The sequence below is a fragment of the Schistocerca cancellata genome, chromosome 5, assembly GCF_023864275.1.
Source record: "Schistocerca cancellata isolate TAMUIC-IGC-003103 chromosome 5, iqSchCanc2.1, whole genome shotgun sequence".
Taxonomy (NCBI): Eukaryota; Metazoa; Arthropoda; class Insecta; order Orthoptera; family Acrididae; genus Schistocerca; species Schistocerca cancellata.
Window position 1 is genome coordinate 751,350,557 of NC_064630.1, and position 19,282 is coordinate 751,369,838.

At 44.4% G+C, this 19,282-nt stretch overlaps 1 protein-coding gene across 1 annotated transcript in view; it reads left to right on the top strand.

Annotated features, from left to right (window-relative positions):
• The window catches only part of LOC126188065 (RNA-binding protein Raly-like), a 1,094,525-nt gene that overhangs the window by 963,058 nt on the left and 112,185 nt on the right, over window positions 1-19,282 (top strand). Inside the window, exons 7-8 of the mRNA XM_049929509.1 lie at window positions 3,064-3,192; window positions 18,416-18,636. Of these exons, the coding sequence (XP_049785466.1) occupies window positions 3,064-3,192; window positions 18,416-18,636 (350 nt within the window). The remainder of the gene's footprint in view (window positions 1-3,063; window positions 3,193-18,415; window positions 18,637-19,282) is intronic.

Here is a 19,282-nt window from a genome sequence, read left to right on the forward strand (position 1 = left end):
CCATCTGTTCACGTAGTTCTGTGAGAGTTGTTGGCTGGCGAGTCACACGACTTCCGTCTTGTCTCATCGTATCCGACTCGCGCTCGATGGGAGACATGTGTAGAGATTGTGCTGGCCGGGAAAGTTGGTGCACGTCTCGCACATCACGTTGAGTTTAGTGCGCAGTGTGCAGGTGAGCATTATCCTGTTGGAAAAACGCATCACCTTCGTGTTGCAAGAAAGACAAAGGAACAGGTCTAACAACATCTGCATGTACCGAGCGCTGGTTAGCGTCCGTTCCAGAAACACCAAACAAGAACGAGAGCTGTAGCTCATCGCACCCCAGATCGTAAAGCTCAGGCCGGAGCCAGTGTGTCTTGGACAAACGCACTCCATGAGACAACGTTCCGCGAGTCTATGTCGTACGCACAGACGATCATCACTTGCATGCAGACCGAATCTGCTTTCATCGCTAAAGACCACGGCGTGCCATTCTGTTTTTCAACTGATCCCCCCAAAAAAATGGTTCAAATGGCTCTGAGCACTATGGGACTTAACATCTATGGTCATCAGTCCCCTAGAACTTAGAACTACTTAAACCTAACTAACCTAAGGACAGCACACAACACCCAGCCATCACGAGGCAGAGAAAATCCCTGACCCCGCCGGGAATCGAACCCGGGAACCCGGGCGTGGGAAGCGAGAACGCTACCGCACGACCACGAGATGCGGGCAACTGATCCCCTCACGGCACCAGTCGAATCGAGCAAGTCGAGTGGAAGACCGGCAAAAGATACAGGTGCCCGTAGTCCTAACTGGTTGGCAACAGTTGGTGTTGACACGTCAGGGCTCACAAGCCCTCTCATCTGTGTAGTCGTAGCTATGCGATTCACCACTGCTACCCTTACAACACGACGATCCTGGCGGTGCTGCGTGGACGTCCAGAACATCGTTTACGAGTTTGAGGATGTTCACGTGACCACTGATAACCAGCATCGCTGCACACCTGACACAGCACGTCCGACAAGTGTGGAAATTCTTCAACAGGACCATCCCACCACTCGGAAAACTAAAATTTGGCATATGCCATCATTGGATCAAACTCTATGTCGTTTTTACAGCTGTACTTATTTTCCGGCGGTGTATATGCCGCACCAAATATGTAGGATTCAAGTAAGCGACGCTATCCATGTGCCACGGCGCTATCCATGTGCCACAAGGGGCAGTTTTTTGAAATGCCGTCTCCGCTTCCCTATCCAGTCGCAGCATTCCCCCGAAAATTCGCACTGTGATCCGCACTAACCTTTAGGCAGATTCACAATCAAAATGCTAATGGGTTACATTTCTGCCAAATTACGGCAAATCATGCAGTTCGCCGTTCTACGGAGTGTCTGAAAATGGGCTTTGTAGCATTTTATTACATTCAACTTGCAGTTGTAAATACTACATTCTATGGAAGAGAAAATCAAACAGTTTTCCTTACAAGTGTTCAATGGGAATACAGTTCATCACATGACACACAGGGAATCAATAGGTGAGCGCTTCCCAGACCTTGATCAGTGTGTCCAGAGTAATTGTTACAACAAGTGCTTCAGTCCTGGCTCTTAATTCGGTTAGATCAATTGGTAGCGGAAGCACTAACACACGATCCTTTATGAATCCCCGAAGGTAAAAATAGCTTGGCGTCAGATCGGATGAACGTGGAGGCCATGTGAAACAAATTCTGTCATCCGGACCTTTGTGGCCAATGCAGCGTTCTGGTACCACGTCGTTTAACCTGTAGCGTATTGAGGCGGTGCAACATTTTGATACCAATTGAGGTTATTGGTTCAGCTGCAAGTGAGAAAAGAGCTGTAGTTCTAGTGCATCAAGGTAATAAATACCATTTATAGTTCCTTCACTGAAAACGAAAGGCACATAAACTTTCTGCCACGATATGGCACAAAAAACGTTCAGTTTAGGAAAATCTCGTTGCAACTGTATCAGCTCGTGGGGATGTGCTGACCCCCCGAGACGTGCACATTATCTGTGGTCACATTGCCACTTAGTGAAAAGTCGATTCATCACTGAAGACGCAACGATCCAGTGAATCTTCATTGTCATGCAGCAACATTTCATTTGCAAAGTTGGCATGTAAGACGCAGTCTGTAGGCTTCAGAGGTTGCAACAAAAGTGAACGAGGACGTAATTGCAAAGGTCTCCTCAAAACTGTCCACACAGACGTCACTGGAATCGCCAATTCACGACTACCGTTCCGAAATGATTTCTCGGTGCTAAGCGTGAAAGACTCTCTGACTCATTCAGCATGATCTTCAGTCACTCTTGGTCGTCCTGTACTCTTCCCTTTGCAAAGGCAGAAGGTTTCTTTAAACTGATGACACCGTCTATGGATATAAGTATCACTTAGAGGATTGCAATGGAACTGAATATGTAACACATGTTGCACTGTACAAACAGATTAAGTACTTGCAAATTGTAAAAGACAACAATCTTTCTGTTCACTAGTCACCATCGTTACTAACGGCGCTCTCTAACGGAAGACACAGGAAATAATGCGTCACAAGGACACAGGTATACAAACAAAAATTTGAGTTTCATGTAGTGAATTATTTGTAAGTAAAACCGCGACATTCGCTTTGAAACAACCCAGAACTTAGAATGAAATTTTCTCTCTACAGCGGAGTGTGCGCTGATATGAAACTTTCTGGCAGATCAAAACTGTGTGCCCGGCCGATACTCGAACTCGGGACCTTTGCCTTTCGCGGGCAGGTGCTCTACCAACTGAGCTTCTGTGACGTCTGGAAGATAGCAGGCGAGGTACTGGCGGAATTAAAGCTGTGAGGACGGGGCGTGTGTCGTGCTTGGGTAGCTCAGTTGGTAGAGCACTTGCCCGCGAAAGGCAAAGGTCTCGAGTTCGAGTCTCGGTTCGGCACACAGTTTTGATCTGCCAGGATGTTTCAACACGAACTTAACTTTCTTAAAAAACTGGACAAGACAGTTTTTCTCTTTGTCTCTGGCTATAGACACTTTGCTTTTATCTTTTTTTTCCGCATTTGGTAAAGCCTCAGTTTCTTGTGGTTACAGGTAACCCTGACATTCTCATCTGTGGGAACTGCCGTGAGATGTTCACCGAGCTTCAAGAACTTTTGGAACACAAGAAGACGTACTGCAAGCTGCGATTCACGTGCAAGTGCCACACGCTGGCGGATAATAGTAAGTTGCTCGTGTTGTGATGTGTATTCACTTACTGATTTTGCATTCTGAGAGCTGCCTTTGTCAGTACTGCAAACTGGTCCTTCCTTTTCAATATTTTTAGAATTACTTTTTAACGCTGTGACATCGCTGACAGGGCATGAATTTCTACTCTAACATACATGTTTGACTGTTGTATTGGTTTAAAACTGTTGCATTTCAAGCTGTAACAAATATATTCGGCGGAAGATCAACAATAACTCAACCACCCAGATTTTCAAAATTAGTTACCTTTCATCATCGCATAATTAATATAAAATTAAAGAAGTTTCCTTGGATACTCGTGATGCTTCGTAACGATAAGTTTCATATCCCTGTTTAGAGTCGTGTCCAGCAGCTATACATTCTGGAAAACTGACTTTCTAAGTAAAATGAAACGTTACAATAGCTGGTACATAACAATATATAGTAAATTTACATATAGTGCAGGAGATCGGTTAGTAATATTCTCGTTTGTTAAGGCTACGCACTGAGACTCATTGATAAAGGGTGGGTGAATTGAGAGAGACATAGTTAAACTGCATTATGTCTTGGTTATTATTACACAGATAATAAACGATCACATAATTATTTATACCCATTAGAACTCTACCTTACACATTTATTTCAAATTTTAATGCGTGTTATTAGCTACCGAGCAAGATATTGCACTAATAAAGGGAATAAATCACTTCTCACATATCCCAGTAAGGAAACCACGATGCAGATGCATGATTAAGATATTTAAACACAGTAGCTTAAAGATAACATACTTATCGTTTAACTAAATATTAGTTTTTATCGCTCATTTTAACTGCTTCTGCTCGACAATATAAATAATTCATTAAAATACCGTCTGCCGTAAAGTTTCACAGCAATATCGACGATACTTTTATCGTAAATTGTTCATGTCGAGCAATGTTTTTAGTGTTCATTCCATACTTTTCGATGTTTATCTGATACTTTTACGCTGTATATTACAGCATCTCCAAGCCTTGTGAAACACTGTACTGCATAACGGCAGTGTGTGTGTGTGTGTGTGTGTGTGTGTGTGTGTGTGTGTGCACGCGCGCGCGTTTGTGTGCTCGCCCACTCCACTGAAGCTCTGATGAATTTTTATATTTCGGGCTCGTTTGACGTTACCAAGCGTCGCGCGCCGGTTGGGGAATCCGCTGTCAGAGAACAGTTGTATACTGTTTACACCGTAAACAACGTGTTATTTGACCAGGTAGACAAAGCAGCGTGGGCCACGCACCGTAGCTCTTTTAACGGGACCTTCCTCACATATTTGTTGTAGTGCTTTGTTACACAATGTGTCCCAAAACACTGTACTCAGTTCTTGAACGTTCGTTTAGAAAATGAGAAACAAGCAAAACAATACGTAGGTCTCCCAGAAAGCAGACGTTTCATGTGTGCACACGTCGACATGATCTGTGACATTACGAGAAATAAGTACAAATGTCTGTATATGAAGGTAGTATCTGTTCCCGATAGAACAGATACCATTGATGACCGTGCAGCTTCTCTAGAATGAAATGATAATTAAATCGATACCCTGGCTGCAAACAGGCGTTGGTATACATCATTGGGGACATCTTGAAAATGTGTGCCCCGACCGGGACTTTAACCCGGGATCTCGTACTTGCATAGCAGGCGTTGTATCCATCTGAGCCACCGAGGGCACAGAGGATAGCTCGACAGCAGGGACTATCTCGCACACGCGTCCCGCGAGACTCACATTCCCAACATGTCCACACCACTACATTCGTAGTGCGCCTATTAGATGTTTCCCCATCATAATCATTCCTCGTGGCAGATTAATCTGCCAAGTCCCGTAGGAGATCCCGGATTCGAGTCCCGGTCAGGGCACTCATTTTCAACATGTCCCCAAAGATGTATAACAACGCCTGTATGCAGCTAGGGTGTCGATTTAATTATCATTTCAAGTACAAATGTGTTGTCAAAATGCAAAAAAATTGAATTAGTTCGTATAACTGCGATTGTCCGACGAAGTCAAGTCATCAAGTTGTACTGAAATAATCAATAAATAATAGATATCAAAAGACTGTTACAAGAAACCTTCGTGCCTTAGAAATAAATCATATTTTAAGAGGCATATCTCTGGTCAGTTGTAATGTCGGTTTATCCAACGTCGATTTCAGTATATGGGGCGATGAATACTGGTGTGTAAAATACAGGGTGTTTCAAAAATGACCGGTATATTTGAAACGGCAATAAAAATTAAACGAGCAGCGATAGAAATACACCGTTTGTTGCAATATCCTTTGGACAACAGTACATTTTCAGGCGGACAAACTTTCGAAATTACAGTAGTTACAATTTTCAACAACAGATGGCGCTGCAAGTGATGTGAAAGATATAGAAGACAACGCAGTCTCTGGGTGCGCCATTCTCAACGTCGTCTTTCTGCTGTAAGCGTGTGCTGTTCACAACGTGCAAGTGTGCTGTGGACAACATGGTTTATTCCTTAGAACAGAGGATTTTTCTGGTGTTGGAATTCCACCGCCTAGAACACAGTGTTGTTGCAACAAGACGAAGTTTTCAACGGAGGTTTAATGTAACCAAAGGACCGAAAAGCGATACAATAAAGGATCTGTTTGAAAAATTTCAACGGACTGGGAACGTGACAGATGAACGTGCTGGAAAGGTAGGGCGACCGCACCACAGAGGGCAACGCGCAGCTAGTGCAGCAGGTGATCCAACAGCGGCCTCGGGTTTCCGTTCGCCGTGTTGCAGCTGCGGTCCAAATGACGCCAACGTCCACGTATCGTCTCATGCGCCAGAGTTTACACCTCTATCCATACAAAATTCAAACGCGGCAACCCCTCAGCGCCGCTACCATTGCTGCACGAGAGACATTCGCTAGCGATATAGTGCACAGGATTGATGACGGCGATATGCATGTGGGCAGCATTTGGTTTACTGACGAAGCTTATGTTTACCTGGACGGCTTCGTCAATAAACAGAACTGGCGCATATGGGGAACCGAAAAGCCCCATGTTGCAATCCCATTGTCCCTGCATCCTCAAAAAGTACTGGTCTGGGCCGCCATTTCTTCCAAAGGAATCATTGGCCCGTTTTTCAGATCCGAAACGATTACTGCATCACGCTATCTGGACATTCTTCGTGAATTTGTGGCGGTAAAAACTGCCTTAGACGACACTGCGAACACCTCGTGGTTTATGCAAGATGGTGCCCGGCCACATCGCACGGCCGACGTCTTTAATTTCCTGAATGAATATTTCGATGATCGTGTGATTGCTTTGGGCTATCCGAAACATACAGGAGGCGGCGTGGATTGGCCTCCCTATTCGCCAGATATGAACCCCTGTGACTTCTTTCTGTGGGGACACTTGAAAGACCAGGTGTACCGCCAGAATCCAGAAACAATTGAACAGCTGAAGCAGTACATCTCATCTGCATGTGAAGCCATTCCGCCAGACACGTTGTCAAAGGTTTCGGGTAATTTCATTCAGAGACTACGCCATATTATTGCTACGCATGGTGGATATGTGGAAAATATCCTACTATAGAGTTTCCAAGACCGCAGCGCCATCTGTTGTTGACAATTGTAACTACTGTAATTTCGAAAGTTAGTCTGCCTGAAAATGTACTGTTGTCCCAAGCATATTGCAACAAACGGTGTATTTCTATCGCTGCTCGTTTAGTTTTTATTGCCGTTTCAAATATACCGGTCATTTTTGAAACACCTTGTATAAGGACAAAGTGACATCCACATGATCTGGCACTGCCAAGTAACATAGCTCGAGTAAACTTGGACCATACGTAGAAATAACACAAAATGTAAATGAAAGAAATGCGCAGTGAGACGAACGGAGATGACGCTTTTATTCAAAGAAAATAATTCACTGTTCACCGCATTTATGATGGTCCCCGTAGCGGAACATAGTTAGGAACAGGATGTGTGATCACCACGGCGTACTCTCATGCTGGCTACGAGGATACTAAGGAGTTCTTGTGGAAGGGTGTTCCATCCCTCCAGCACGGCGGTTAACAGCTGCCGGATGGTCCTTCGTGCATGACAACGTGCTGGAATTCATCACCCCAACGCTCCCCACAGGTGCTCGATGGGATCTGAGTCCGAATATCCTCTCGTTCCAACAGCCCCTCCACCTGTGTGTGGCAGATGCTTTTCTAGCGCGTCCACATGATGTTTTCAGCCGCGCCGGGAAGGTGAATGGAAGACGTTACCATAATAAAACCTTGCCATCCCTGTGGCCAGCAAGACAGCACGTTGCAGAGCACGCATGCTGTCCGTGTTGATCACACACCCTATTAAGTACCGTGTCCCGTGTTTTGTAAATGCCCATGGGACCAACATGAGTCACAGTGACTGGAGTCTAATTATTGCCCTCGGAAAGTATCAAAATGGTTCAAATGGCTCTGAGCACTGTGGGACTTGCCCGAGGCAGGATTCGAACCTGCGACCGTAGCAGCATCGCGGTTACGGATTTAAGCGCCTAGAACCGCTCGGTCACATCGGCTGGTGGAAAAGTAACACATTCGTTCGTCCCACTGCGCATTTCTTTAACTTACCTTGATTACTATACTGTAGCCGTTGTTCCCGTGTATGGTCCAGGTTTCACCGAGCTGCATTATCTGGGAGTGTCAGATCATGCGAAAGTTGCTTTCGTCCTTCATCTTGGCAGACCGGTGTGGTAAAGCTAAGGCTATTCAGAAACGGCTATTTCAGCGAAACGCTACATAGTTTCGAAAGTTAATTTCTCCTGCGGCTTAAAGCAATATTGTATATTTAAAGCGTCTGCCTGTAAAAATGCCAGTCAATTCGTAAGTGGCACGGCAGTTGCTGATTGTATGATTTTAAACGTTTCAAAACTCTTAGCTAAATACAATCCTTTTATTCATTTTACGCACAAATAAACGTAATTCGCCACGCCAAAAGATATTTTTATGAATTTTCATTCGCTACAACTAGTCAACCAAGTGACATTTCTCTTAATTTTATTGCTGGCGCAACCTGAATAGCACGTTCCGACTAACAAACATCTTTATAATGTGTATCAGTGCATTTCACAAAATACCGAGGCAAGTTTTGCTCTTAGACTGACTAAATTTATGGAGTAAAGGAAGAAGTACTCTGTTACACTGGTAACACCTCACATGTACTGCATGACGAAACTACCTGAAAGATCACAACTTTATGCCTGAGAACTACTCGATTCTGGCCGTGGACTTTCCAAAAAAGTCTACCCGCTTACCTCCTCAGCTATGTTTGTTCCGTCTCTCGCTCCCTGTAACCCCTCCTTGCTGTCACCGAAGACTGGTTTACTCGTCCTCGCTTTTCCACCTTTGAAATTTCGATAACATTTGTTACGTATTCGTCACTTACCAACTGCACTGTATAATAACAGACTCCTTGCATTGCACAACTTCATTTTTTTCTTATATGCCTTCTTTCTAGCTATCTCAGTGTTTTAGTGTGTGAACTTCTGTGCAAGTAATCATGGACACCAAAAACAATTAAACTATGGAATTAAACACGAGTCATCCACTTAGGTGATATAAGTCATGGGACACCTCGTAATAGCGTGGCGGACCTTCTGCCCTGTTTAGTGCAGCAGCCCGCCGTGGTATGAACTCAACAAATCGTTTGATGTCCCCTGCAGAAACACTGAACCATGCTGCCTCTACATCCGTCCATAATTACGAACGTGTTCCGGTTCACGATTTTGTGCACGAACTTATCTCTCGACTGTGTCCAACAGATGTTCGCTCGGATTTATCTCGGGAGACCTGGGTAACCAAATTACGAACTCGAACGTTCCTCAAACCAACTGCGAAGAACTGTGGGCCGCTGACATGGCACATTGGCATCCATAAAAATCCTATCATTGTTGGCGAACGTGAAGGAATGGCTGAAAATGGTCCTTAAGTAGCCGAACGTAACCATTTACAGTCAATGATCGGTTCAGTTGGACCAAAGGACCCTGTGCATTCCATATGGAGGCACCACCAGATTGCACAGTGCTTCGTTGACAACTTGGGGAGGTCTACGCCACACTCCAACCCTACCATCAGCTCTTACTAGCTGAAATCGGGACTCACTTGACCAGGCAAGGGTTTCCTAGTCGTCTGTGGTGTAACGGATATGGTCACGAACATTGAAAATGCGCTGCAGGCGATGTCGTACTGTTACTAAAGGTATTTGCGTCGGTAGTCTGCTGCCATACCCCATTAACGCCAAATTTCGCCGTACTCTCCTAACAGATATCTAGTCGTACTAGAGTCCTGCATGACCGAGTAAGCGAGCACAAAATACGAGGTGGGGCGAGCACACCCTAACTGGATAGGCTACCCGCACTAGTTCTTGTGACCGAGCATAGAAGCCGTGACCGAATACGTAGCACGTAACTTCAAACACATTACACGTGTCATTATCCGTGTGACACTGCAGCCAGTACGGGCTTATTCTGTGTCTCTCTGTAATCATGCAGCGCGAGGAAGCCAGTGTAGTAAGACGTAAGACTGAAACCAATGTTTACACATTAAAGAACCGGGAAGGTCTAAAAAGCCCAGTATGAAGTACGTTTATGTTGGTTGTAGATGAAAACATTGCGTCTACTGGGTACGTATCGTGCATAAACTGCTCCACTTTATTGTTTTTCCAGTCGGCAACCACTCATTTAAAGAAACACAGTTGCAAGAAACCTCACAAAGACCGTTTCTTTGGCCGTCCTTCCGTTATCTTAATATGCTTGAAATAAGTGAAAAGCAGGAAATTCTTAACAATGTGCGACAAATATGTGCTACGTACGCAGGTACAACATTCAATCATTAACATAATCGTTTTTGCATAGTTAGTGGAAAGTGTATTATAGAGGAACGGGAATGTTGTGACTCGTATAATATTTCATTAACGTAAAACATCTCGTTTTTATGGGAACGGGGGGTCGGGTTGTTTGGGGGGAGAGACCAAACAGCGAGGTCATCGGTCTCTTACGGGAATGTTTCGATGATTTCCATATCAGTTCTGTATTACTTGTCTCTTTTGTTTATTATCATAGATCCTTCAAGTAGTGTCATCACCACCCAGAAAGAGAGCTCGTTTCAAGGAATGGAGGAACAACAGATCATCCGCAGCAGATGAAGTAGATCCATAGTAAATTTTAATGCACCCCGGAGATGATGATGATGATGGCATGTTAAAGTGGTGGAGCAGACATGAAACAGATCTGCCAGGTTTGGCTGCAGTTGCAAGACGTATTTTATGTATCCCAGCAAAGAGCGCACCTAGTGAAAGGTGCTTTAGTAAAGCCGAAATGTTACTAACAAATTGCCGCACCCAATTAAATCCGGAACGCGTTAGTGATTTCCTGCTGATCAACAATAACTATAATTTTGTTTATGATGCAAACAATTGAAACGTATGACAAGTTACGTCTGTAAATGTTTAATGTTCTTTGTATGCTGTCTTTATGAAGATGGTTGTCTTCTAGATTACAGGGAAAGCACTTATTTAATGTTTCCTATAAATGAAAGGAAAAATATCTCTTTTGTTTGGAAATGAGACTCGTCTTCTATCCACGATTGTATTGAAATATCATACCGAGTCGTGTGGGGCCGGACACGAGCTGCTCGGTCCCCCCGTCAACAGGCGAGCCGTGACCGGTCAAACACTGAGCGTTGCAGCACTCTAAGTCGTACGTCTCACATTCGTTTCTGCGGTCATTTCTCGAACGATTGCTTGTCTATTAGCACTAACAACTCTACGCAAACACTGCTGCTCTCAGTCGCTATGTGCTGGCCATGCGTTTATCCGTCTTGAGAGTTAATGCCTGAAATTTGGTATTCTCGGCACACTATTGACTCGATGGATCTCAGAATATCGCATTCCCTGACGTTTTCCGAAATGAAAAATCCCATGTGTCTATCTCCAACTACCATTCAGCATTCAAAGTATGTACATTCCCGCCGTGCGGCCATAATCACGTCTGAAACCTCTAGATATGAATCACCTACGTACAAATGGCAGCTCCGCCAATGCACTGCCCTTTTATACCTTGTGTACGCCGTACTACCGCTTTCTGTATGTGTGTATACCACTATCTCTTGTCGTTTGTCACTTCAGTGCATGCTTGGTACTGACTGGGAAAAATAAAAGTCCAGTTTATACAGGGTGGTCCATTGATAGCGAACGGTCCGGACACTTGGATACCGAGCAGCATACATAGCACACACCTGTTGGGCATTTTGATCACAATAACAGTGCATCAACACGATATCGACCTTTTCCGCAATTGGTAAACGGTCCATTTTAACACGGGTAATGTATCACGAAGCAAATACCGTCAGCACTGATGGAATGTTACGTGATACCACGTACTTATACGTTTGTGACTATTACAGCGCCATCTGCCACAACGCGAAAGAAGTGGTCCAACTAAAACATGCATAGTTCTTTACGTACTACACGAATATGTAATAAAAAATGAGGGGTTCCTATTTAAAAAAACGCAGTTTATATCCGTTTGACCTATGGCAGCGCCATCTAGCGGGCCAACCAAAGCTCCATCTGGTTGCCCCCTTCAAGCTAGACAAGTTTCGTTCTTTGCAGATTTTTCGTTTGACGCTCATTTCCTGAGATATTTGGCCCGGTCACGATCAATGAATCGTAGGTCATGTTTTCGAAGCCGACTTACGACCCACCCTAACAACTACAATTTTCCAGGCACGTCTCTGTTGCATTCCAAACTTGAAGAAATACCTCCGGTGGACCTTGCTAGAAAACACTGTTGACTTGGTTACTGTTGTTGCGGTCTCGCGTCGCTAGTCTACTCTGAGCAACTCTCTTCATCTCTGCATGACTACTGAATCCTGTATACATTTCAAACTGGTTACTGTATTCTACATTAGTCTCTACCACAGTTATTACCTCCTTCCTCCCCACTTCCCTCCATTACCAAACCAAATTTCTGTTGTATCAGCTGACCGCTTCTTGTACTCAAGTTTTTGCTCCAATTCGGTTCAGTACCACCTGATTAGTTTCTCTGTATAGCCACTCAATGTTGAGGACTCTTCGGTAGCAGCAAATATCAAAATGATCATTCCTCATTTTTGTCTGAACCGCCTACTGTGCACGTTTCTCTGCCATACAAGGCTATACTCCTCCAGAACAATACCTTCAGAAAAGATATCTTAATATTTTAATAGCCTCGCGGGATTAGCCGAGCGGTCGGGGAGCTGCAGTCATGGACTGTGCGGCTGGTCGCGGCGGAGGTTCGAGTCCTCCCTCGGGCATGGGTGTGTGTGTTGGGCCTTAGGATAATATAGGTTAAGTGGTGTGTAAGCTTAGGGACTCATGACTTTAGCAGTTAAGTCCCATAAGATTTCACACACATTTGGAATTTTTTGCAATATTTTAATTTATGTTCAATGTCGACAACTTTCTCTTCTTCAGATATACTTTTCTTGTTGTAGCCCTTCTGCGTTTTGTATCCTCTGCTTCCTCCATCATCTATTATTTTGCTGCGAAAAGAGCAAAACTCTTTTACTCGTTTTGGTAGTAATACCTCGTTTCATTAGACGTCATTGCATTACCCTTACTTTCTTTTGTGTTCATCTTAAAATTTTTTGCAAGACGTTATCCATTCCGTTCAACTGCTGTTCCATGTCGTTCGTATCCGGCTGGTGTGGCCGTGCGGTTCTAGGCGATTCAGTCTGGCACCGCGTGACCGCTACGGTCGCTGGTTCGAATCCTGCCTCGGGCATGGATGTGTGTGATGTCCTTAGGTTAGTTAGGTTTAGGTAGTTCTAAGTTCTAGGGGACTAATGACCACAGATGTTAAGTCTCATAGTGCTCAGAGCCATTTGAACCATTTTTTTTTTGTCGTTTGCCGTCAGTGACAGAACAACAATAATCCTGTATCGCTCCCTTCTCAACTACTGCTTCCCTCTCATTTCCGTCGGTTCTAACGGGACTCGTCTAGTTTTTGTACAAGTAGTGGACTACTTTTCGTTCCCTGTATTTTGTGCCTGATACTTCTAGTGTTTCAAAGAGTGTGCTCCTATTAAAATAGTTAATTTTTTCTTTTAATCTACAAATTATATTAAAGTAGATTTTCATTACTTTCACCTAAAAGAAATCTGCCCCAAGGTCGGTTTCAACAGTTTTTCCATTTTTCTTGTCAGTATTTTGTAACAATGATGATTCCGTGACATATTCACTACTGGCCAGCACTTTCGTTGTCTGGAATTGGAATGGTTACATAGCTAAGGGAATTTTTCCTGTCTCATATACCTTGCGCACAGGGTGGAATACTTTTGCTGTGGCTGACTCTCCGAGGGGTGTCAAGAATCCTGCAGGAGTGCCGTCTACTCTAGGGGCCTTGTTTCGTCTTAGGTCTTTCAGTGTTCTGTCAAATTCCCCACTGTGTATTATATCTCTTATCTTATGTTCATCTACTTCCCCTTCCGTTTCTATACTACATGCATCATTTTCCTTGATTAGCCATTTTATACAGGGTGATCTTGCGAAATGGTGGCCACCTACAGGAAATGATCCTGAGAGAATAAGCAGCAAGAAAGATCATACGGTATCGCTGGACTTGCGTTCCAAGGGAGGTACACCCCTTGAAGGTCTTCTATAGTGATCCCAGAATCAGCAACAGGCAGGTGGCCTGCCAGCATGCAATAAGCCAGATGACAGTGTGGAACATTCGCTACGTCAACTGCCACTGTCCGTACCATTTACAACACGTAGCAGGCAGTGGACCTACGGAGCGGCCTCCGCAGCGACAGTTTTGTCGTTGGTTCATTCCACAGACCACCACCGTACTGGGATTTCCGTCTTCCATACAGTTCATAAATAAAGTTAGCGGTGTCGACTATCTTCACAACGTCCCACCTGTGGACTTTGGAGAATCCCCATGGTATGATGACCGTAAACCTTCACCCATGGTTCAATCCTGTCAGTTTGGCGGGGATGGCAACCGCCTCGTCGGACCAGTCATCCTTCCTCAACACCTCACAGGCGATGCACATCGGCACTTTCTGCAGCTGACGCTGTCTCACCTGCTGGGAAGATGTGCCTCTGGTGGTATGGAGGGTAATGTGGCTACTGCACGATGGCACTCCAGCTCACTGCACACTTGAGTGCAGAGCTAAAAGACCAGTACAGATAGACAAAATTCCCAGTTGCCTAGTGTGTCCTCATGAGATCTTTCAATCGTTTAAATTTACGCTGTCAAAGATCTTTTATCTGCGCCTTCAAGTTGGTGTATCTTCTGGTGCCACGGGCTTCTGGCCATCAAAGTAAACCATAAGAGTGGGGATGCTCTGCCGACCTTTTTGTAATAAGAACTTCCCTCCACATTTATCCAGGCTTACGACTGGCTATTCTCACAGTACATAGGTATGTTTAACTAGTTGTAATATTTACTTTTTTATTTTTATCTTCCTTATTGTCTACAACACTACGGCATCAAATAATTAAACTGGTTGAATTAGTTGATGACTTCTTATTTCTCACTTACTTGGAATAAAGAAAGATGTATTCAAGATTTTCTTAAATCTTCTGCATCATTATATAGATTGCATTCTGTATAAGTGCAGATGTCTCTATTGGTTACTGAGGACGGTGTACTGAACAACATTACATCAGTACTAACATAATTAGCATACTAATAACTACAGCTATTACATGTCGTATGTTTTTAGGTTGGTTAGTACTTTTAACTAAGTGTTGCAAGAGTAGTACATATTTTCTCCTGTGCAGCAGGTCAGATGTTGACGTGAAGAGACGTTGGCGCAAATTGGTTTGTCTATGCTGACATGCGTAATCCACTTAGTTGGTACAGTTACAGCCATGAAAAAAACATCAGCTCGTAAGTTCGTGACGTAATTGTGGTAAGACTATGCGACACAAGGAACAAACAACCAACACACTGTGGTGTGTTCATACTAAGATACCACATATAAAAATATCTGCTCTTATACCCATTACATCCTGTATACTCTAATGTCTTTTAACCTTTTGTCAATATCTAAGTAGCTTTTCTTGTTTTTCGAAGAAACAGGCTAATGGAACCTTTTTAATTTCAAATGTGCCGATTGCTACTTCCTCTTTCAGCTTATTTATCGGATAGTATATGTTCGTATATTTGTGATTTATTGATGAGTTTAGTTTCCTATGCCAGCCTTCGAGCGACCGCTACGGTCGCAGGTTCGATCGAATCCTGCCTCGGGCATGGATGTGTGTGATGTCCTTAGGTTAGTTAGGTCAAGTATTTCTAAGTTCTAGGCGACTGATGACCTCAGATGTTAAGTCCCATAGTGCTCAGAGCTATTTCAACCATTTTTGAACCAGCCTTCGCTGCATTAGTGGTCCTATGGCCCTGGTTGAAGACATTCCACATTTCAGCTGATATTCTAGGTTTTTACTCCATTGATTGACCATGTAGTCGGCGAAATCTTTTTTCTCCACTAGGAATTTCCTCCATAATTACTAACCACATGTCATCGACACTGTTTGGTACAAGATGTGCCACGGCAGCATAAGTGCAGTAAAACAATCGGACGGACTTCCTCTCTATCCATGTATCCCTCCGTTAATTCCAACTCTTATATTTTCTCCCACATTCAATGGTAAAACTGAAAACTGCAACCAGGAAGGGGGTTACCGAAAATGCTGTTACGATATCTTCAGTTGCAGCCATTTCAAAGTCTACTACTGCAGTTCTTGGTGACGAGCAAAATATCTTATTTTTCAATCCAGAAAGACCTCTTTCATACGTATTTTCAGCGAAGCAAATAAAGCAGGAAAAATAGGCGACTCTTCTCTGGTGCTTGCGATATCAATGTGTATAGTGGACAGTTGTTCGTCTCCTCTCTGGTGCTTGTGATATTAATCTGTATAGCGTAGAATTGTTTCAAACAACTGTCAGATGTCCCGTTAATAAGAATGGTTACATATTCAAAGAGGATTTTCTTGCCTTCTTGACAACCGAACCCCACTTCTTCTTTCAGGAACAGATCTATCATCAGTTTTCCAAAAACTACAATCTTCTGTTAATATCAAAATATCTTCGTTCAGTTGAATCTACTAACAGTGCCAGGGTTCTGTGTCATCATTGTATCTTCCGTTCTTACTTTACACAATGCCGTCTTAGAGTTCTCACAAGTAGGCATCTTTGCTACGAAACTTGAAACTTCATCTTTGAAATCCTGAAATTTTCTTTAAAAAATAGAAAAACAGACAGTGCTCTTTCTTCGTGGACTCTTTTCCTGCAGTTATGCATTCGTATTTTAATCTGCACATCTCCTTCATCAGATGGGAAAGAATGTTCCGCCGCGATTCTGCCATTTGATATTTTGAAACTGCTCCGGCAGTTACTCCGTTGGAATTTACGCACAGCCAATTCGTATACCCGTGACATTTCTCGCGCCCCCGTTGGGGACCACTGTCGTTGAGAAGACACGAATTCTCTTTGTTGTTGGGATTATTTCCATTATTCAAGTGAAACAGCTTAGGCCTACGAATCTGTACGGATAGGAAGGCCGTCGGCCTCGCGTGTTCCTGCAATTCTCGGGAATCCAAACTGATCTTCCCTGATGTCTGTTCGTGTGAGTTTTTCCACTCTGTAAAGAATTCGAGTTAGTATTTTGCAACTATGAATTAGTAAACTGATAGTTCGGTAATTTTCACACCTGTCAACATTCTTCTTGATGTCTAAGGCTATTTCACCTGTCTCATAAATCTTGCACACAATATGGTCGAGTTTTGTGACGGATGGCTCTCCCAAGGCTATCAGTAGTTGTGACGGAATGTCGTCTACTACCCAAAGCCTTGTATCGACTTACATCTTTCAGCGGTTTACCAAATTCTTCTCACAGTATCATATCTCCCACCTCATCTCATCTACATCCTCTTCCATTTCTACAACATTGCCCTCAAACCACATCTTCCCTGTATAGACCCTCTACGATCCCCCTCCACCTTGCAGCTTTCCCTTATTTGCTTAGGAATGGCTTTTCATCCAAGCTCTTGATATTATGAAGCTGCTTCTCTTTTCCCGCAGGCGGTATCTACCTTACCTCTAGTCATAAGCTTCGAAATCCTTATAAATATGCTATATAACAAAAATGTGAATTAGTTGCAAACTACGGCGTGCACACACTTCATTCAAAATGTAGACATCACAAGAGATATTTGGATTTAGATTATGACATGTTCGATACGCCTGCCATCATTGGCGATGATGCAGGGCATACGATTAGCGAAATTCTGCATGACCCGCTGAAGTGACGGAACATCGATGCCGTCGATGATCTCTTGAATGGCTGTTTTCATCCCAGCAGTGGTTTTGGTGTTATTGCTGTACGCCTTGACTTTAATATAGCCCGAGAAAGAGGAGTCGTATGTGCTCAGAACCGGAGAATATGGCGGCCAATCGAGGCCGGTGCCAATGGCCTCTGGGTACCCCAGAGCCAGAATGCTGCCCCCAAAGTGCTCTTCCAGGACATCACTCTCCTGGCTCGATGGAATCGTGTTTCGCCTTACATGAAGCACATCTTCTCGAAATCAGCGTCACTTTGGATAATGTGGATGAAATCATCTTCCGAAACCACCATGTATCGTTCGGTAGTCACCGTGCCATCAAGGAGTATCGCACGGATTGTTGCGTGACCGGACATTGCACGCCACACATTTACGCGTTGAGGATGAAGAGACTTCTTGCTTGCGTAATGCGGATTCTCCAACCCCCCCAAATGCACCAATTTTGCTTACTGACGAACCCATCCAAATGAAAATGGGGTTCGTCACTGAATGTGTATAGTAATTTCCACCGTGCACCGCGGCCTATCGTGCAGTCTGAATGTCCTAACCCGAACCGTTCTGGACGTATGACGATTTTTTTTTCATATTGTTCAATAATTGATACCCGGTATTTTCATTCTTCTTCGTCGTCGAGGAATGGCCTAGTCACCGACGTTTTAAAAGTAAGAGAAGAAGAGAGTGAGACTGAGAGAGAAAAAGAGAGAGAGAGAGAGAGAAGGAGGGAGGGAGAGAGAGAGAGAGAGAGAGAGAGAGAGGCGCGAGTTAACTGTACTCAATAGATAAATATTTGTAAAGAGTGAGGGCGTCAGCGATTAGCGCACAGTGCAGACCAGGGTGAGAGGTGCTCAGACTGCCGGCGTTTCGCAGAGTCGCCTGGCGAGGACGGCACGGTGGGCCTGCTGTGCGCGCAGTGCAAGGACGTGTTCCCCAGCGCGTGGGACCTGATGGTGCACGTGCAGGCGGCGCACATGCTCAACATCTACCAGCTGGGCGCGCCCAGGGCCGCCCTCAACGGCACCCCGGTCGGCGCCGCCCCCGCCACCCCTGCCGCCGCCGCCTCTGCCAACCCCGTCAAGGAGGAGCACCAGGTAAGTTTCCCGATGGTGTGCTGTCCGATAGACGAACTGTGTTCTCACCTATCATGCAAGATTTAAAAGGCGATAGGTCTCACTGGGAGATACAGCCAAATACACTACTGGCCATTTAAATTGCCACACCAAGAAGAAATGCAGATGATAAACGGGTATTCATTGGACAAATATATATTATACTAGAACTGACATGCAGTTACATTTTCACGCAGTTTGGGTGCATAGATCCTGAGAAATCAGCACTCAGAACAACCACCTCTGACCGTAAAAACGACCTTGACACGCCTGGGCATCGAGTCAAACAGAGCTTGGATGGCGTGTACAGGTATAGCTGCCTATGCAGCTTCAACACGATACCACAGTTCATCAAGACGACTGGCGCATTGTGACGAGCCAGTTGCTCGGCCACCATTGACCAGACGTTTTCAATTGGCGAGAGATCTGGAGAATGTGCTGGCCAGAGCAGCAGTCGAACTTTTTCCGTATCCAGAAAGGCCCATACAGGACCTGCAACATGCGGTCGTGCATTACCCTGCTGAAATATAGGGTTTGGCAGGGATCGAATGAAGGGTAGAGCCACAGGTCGTAACACATCTGAAATGTAACGTACACTGTTCAAAGTACCGTCAATGCGAACAAGAGG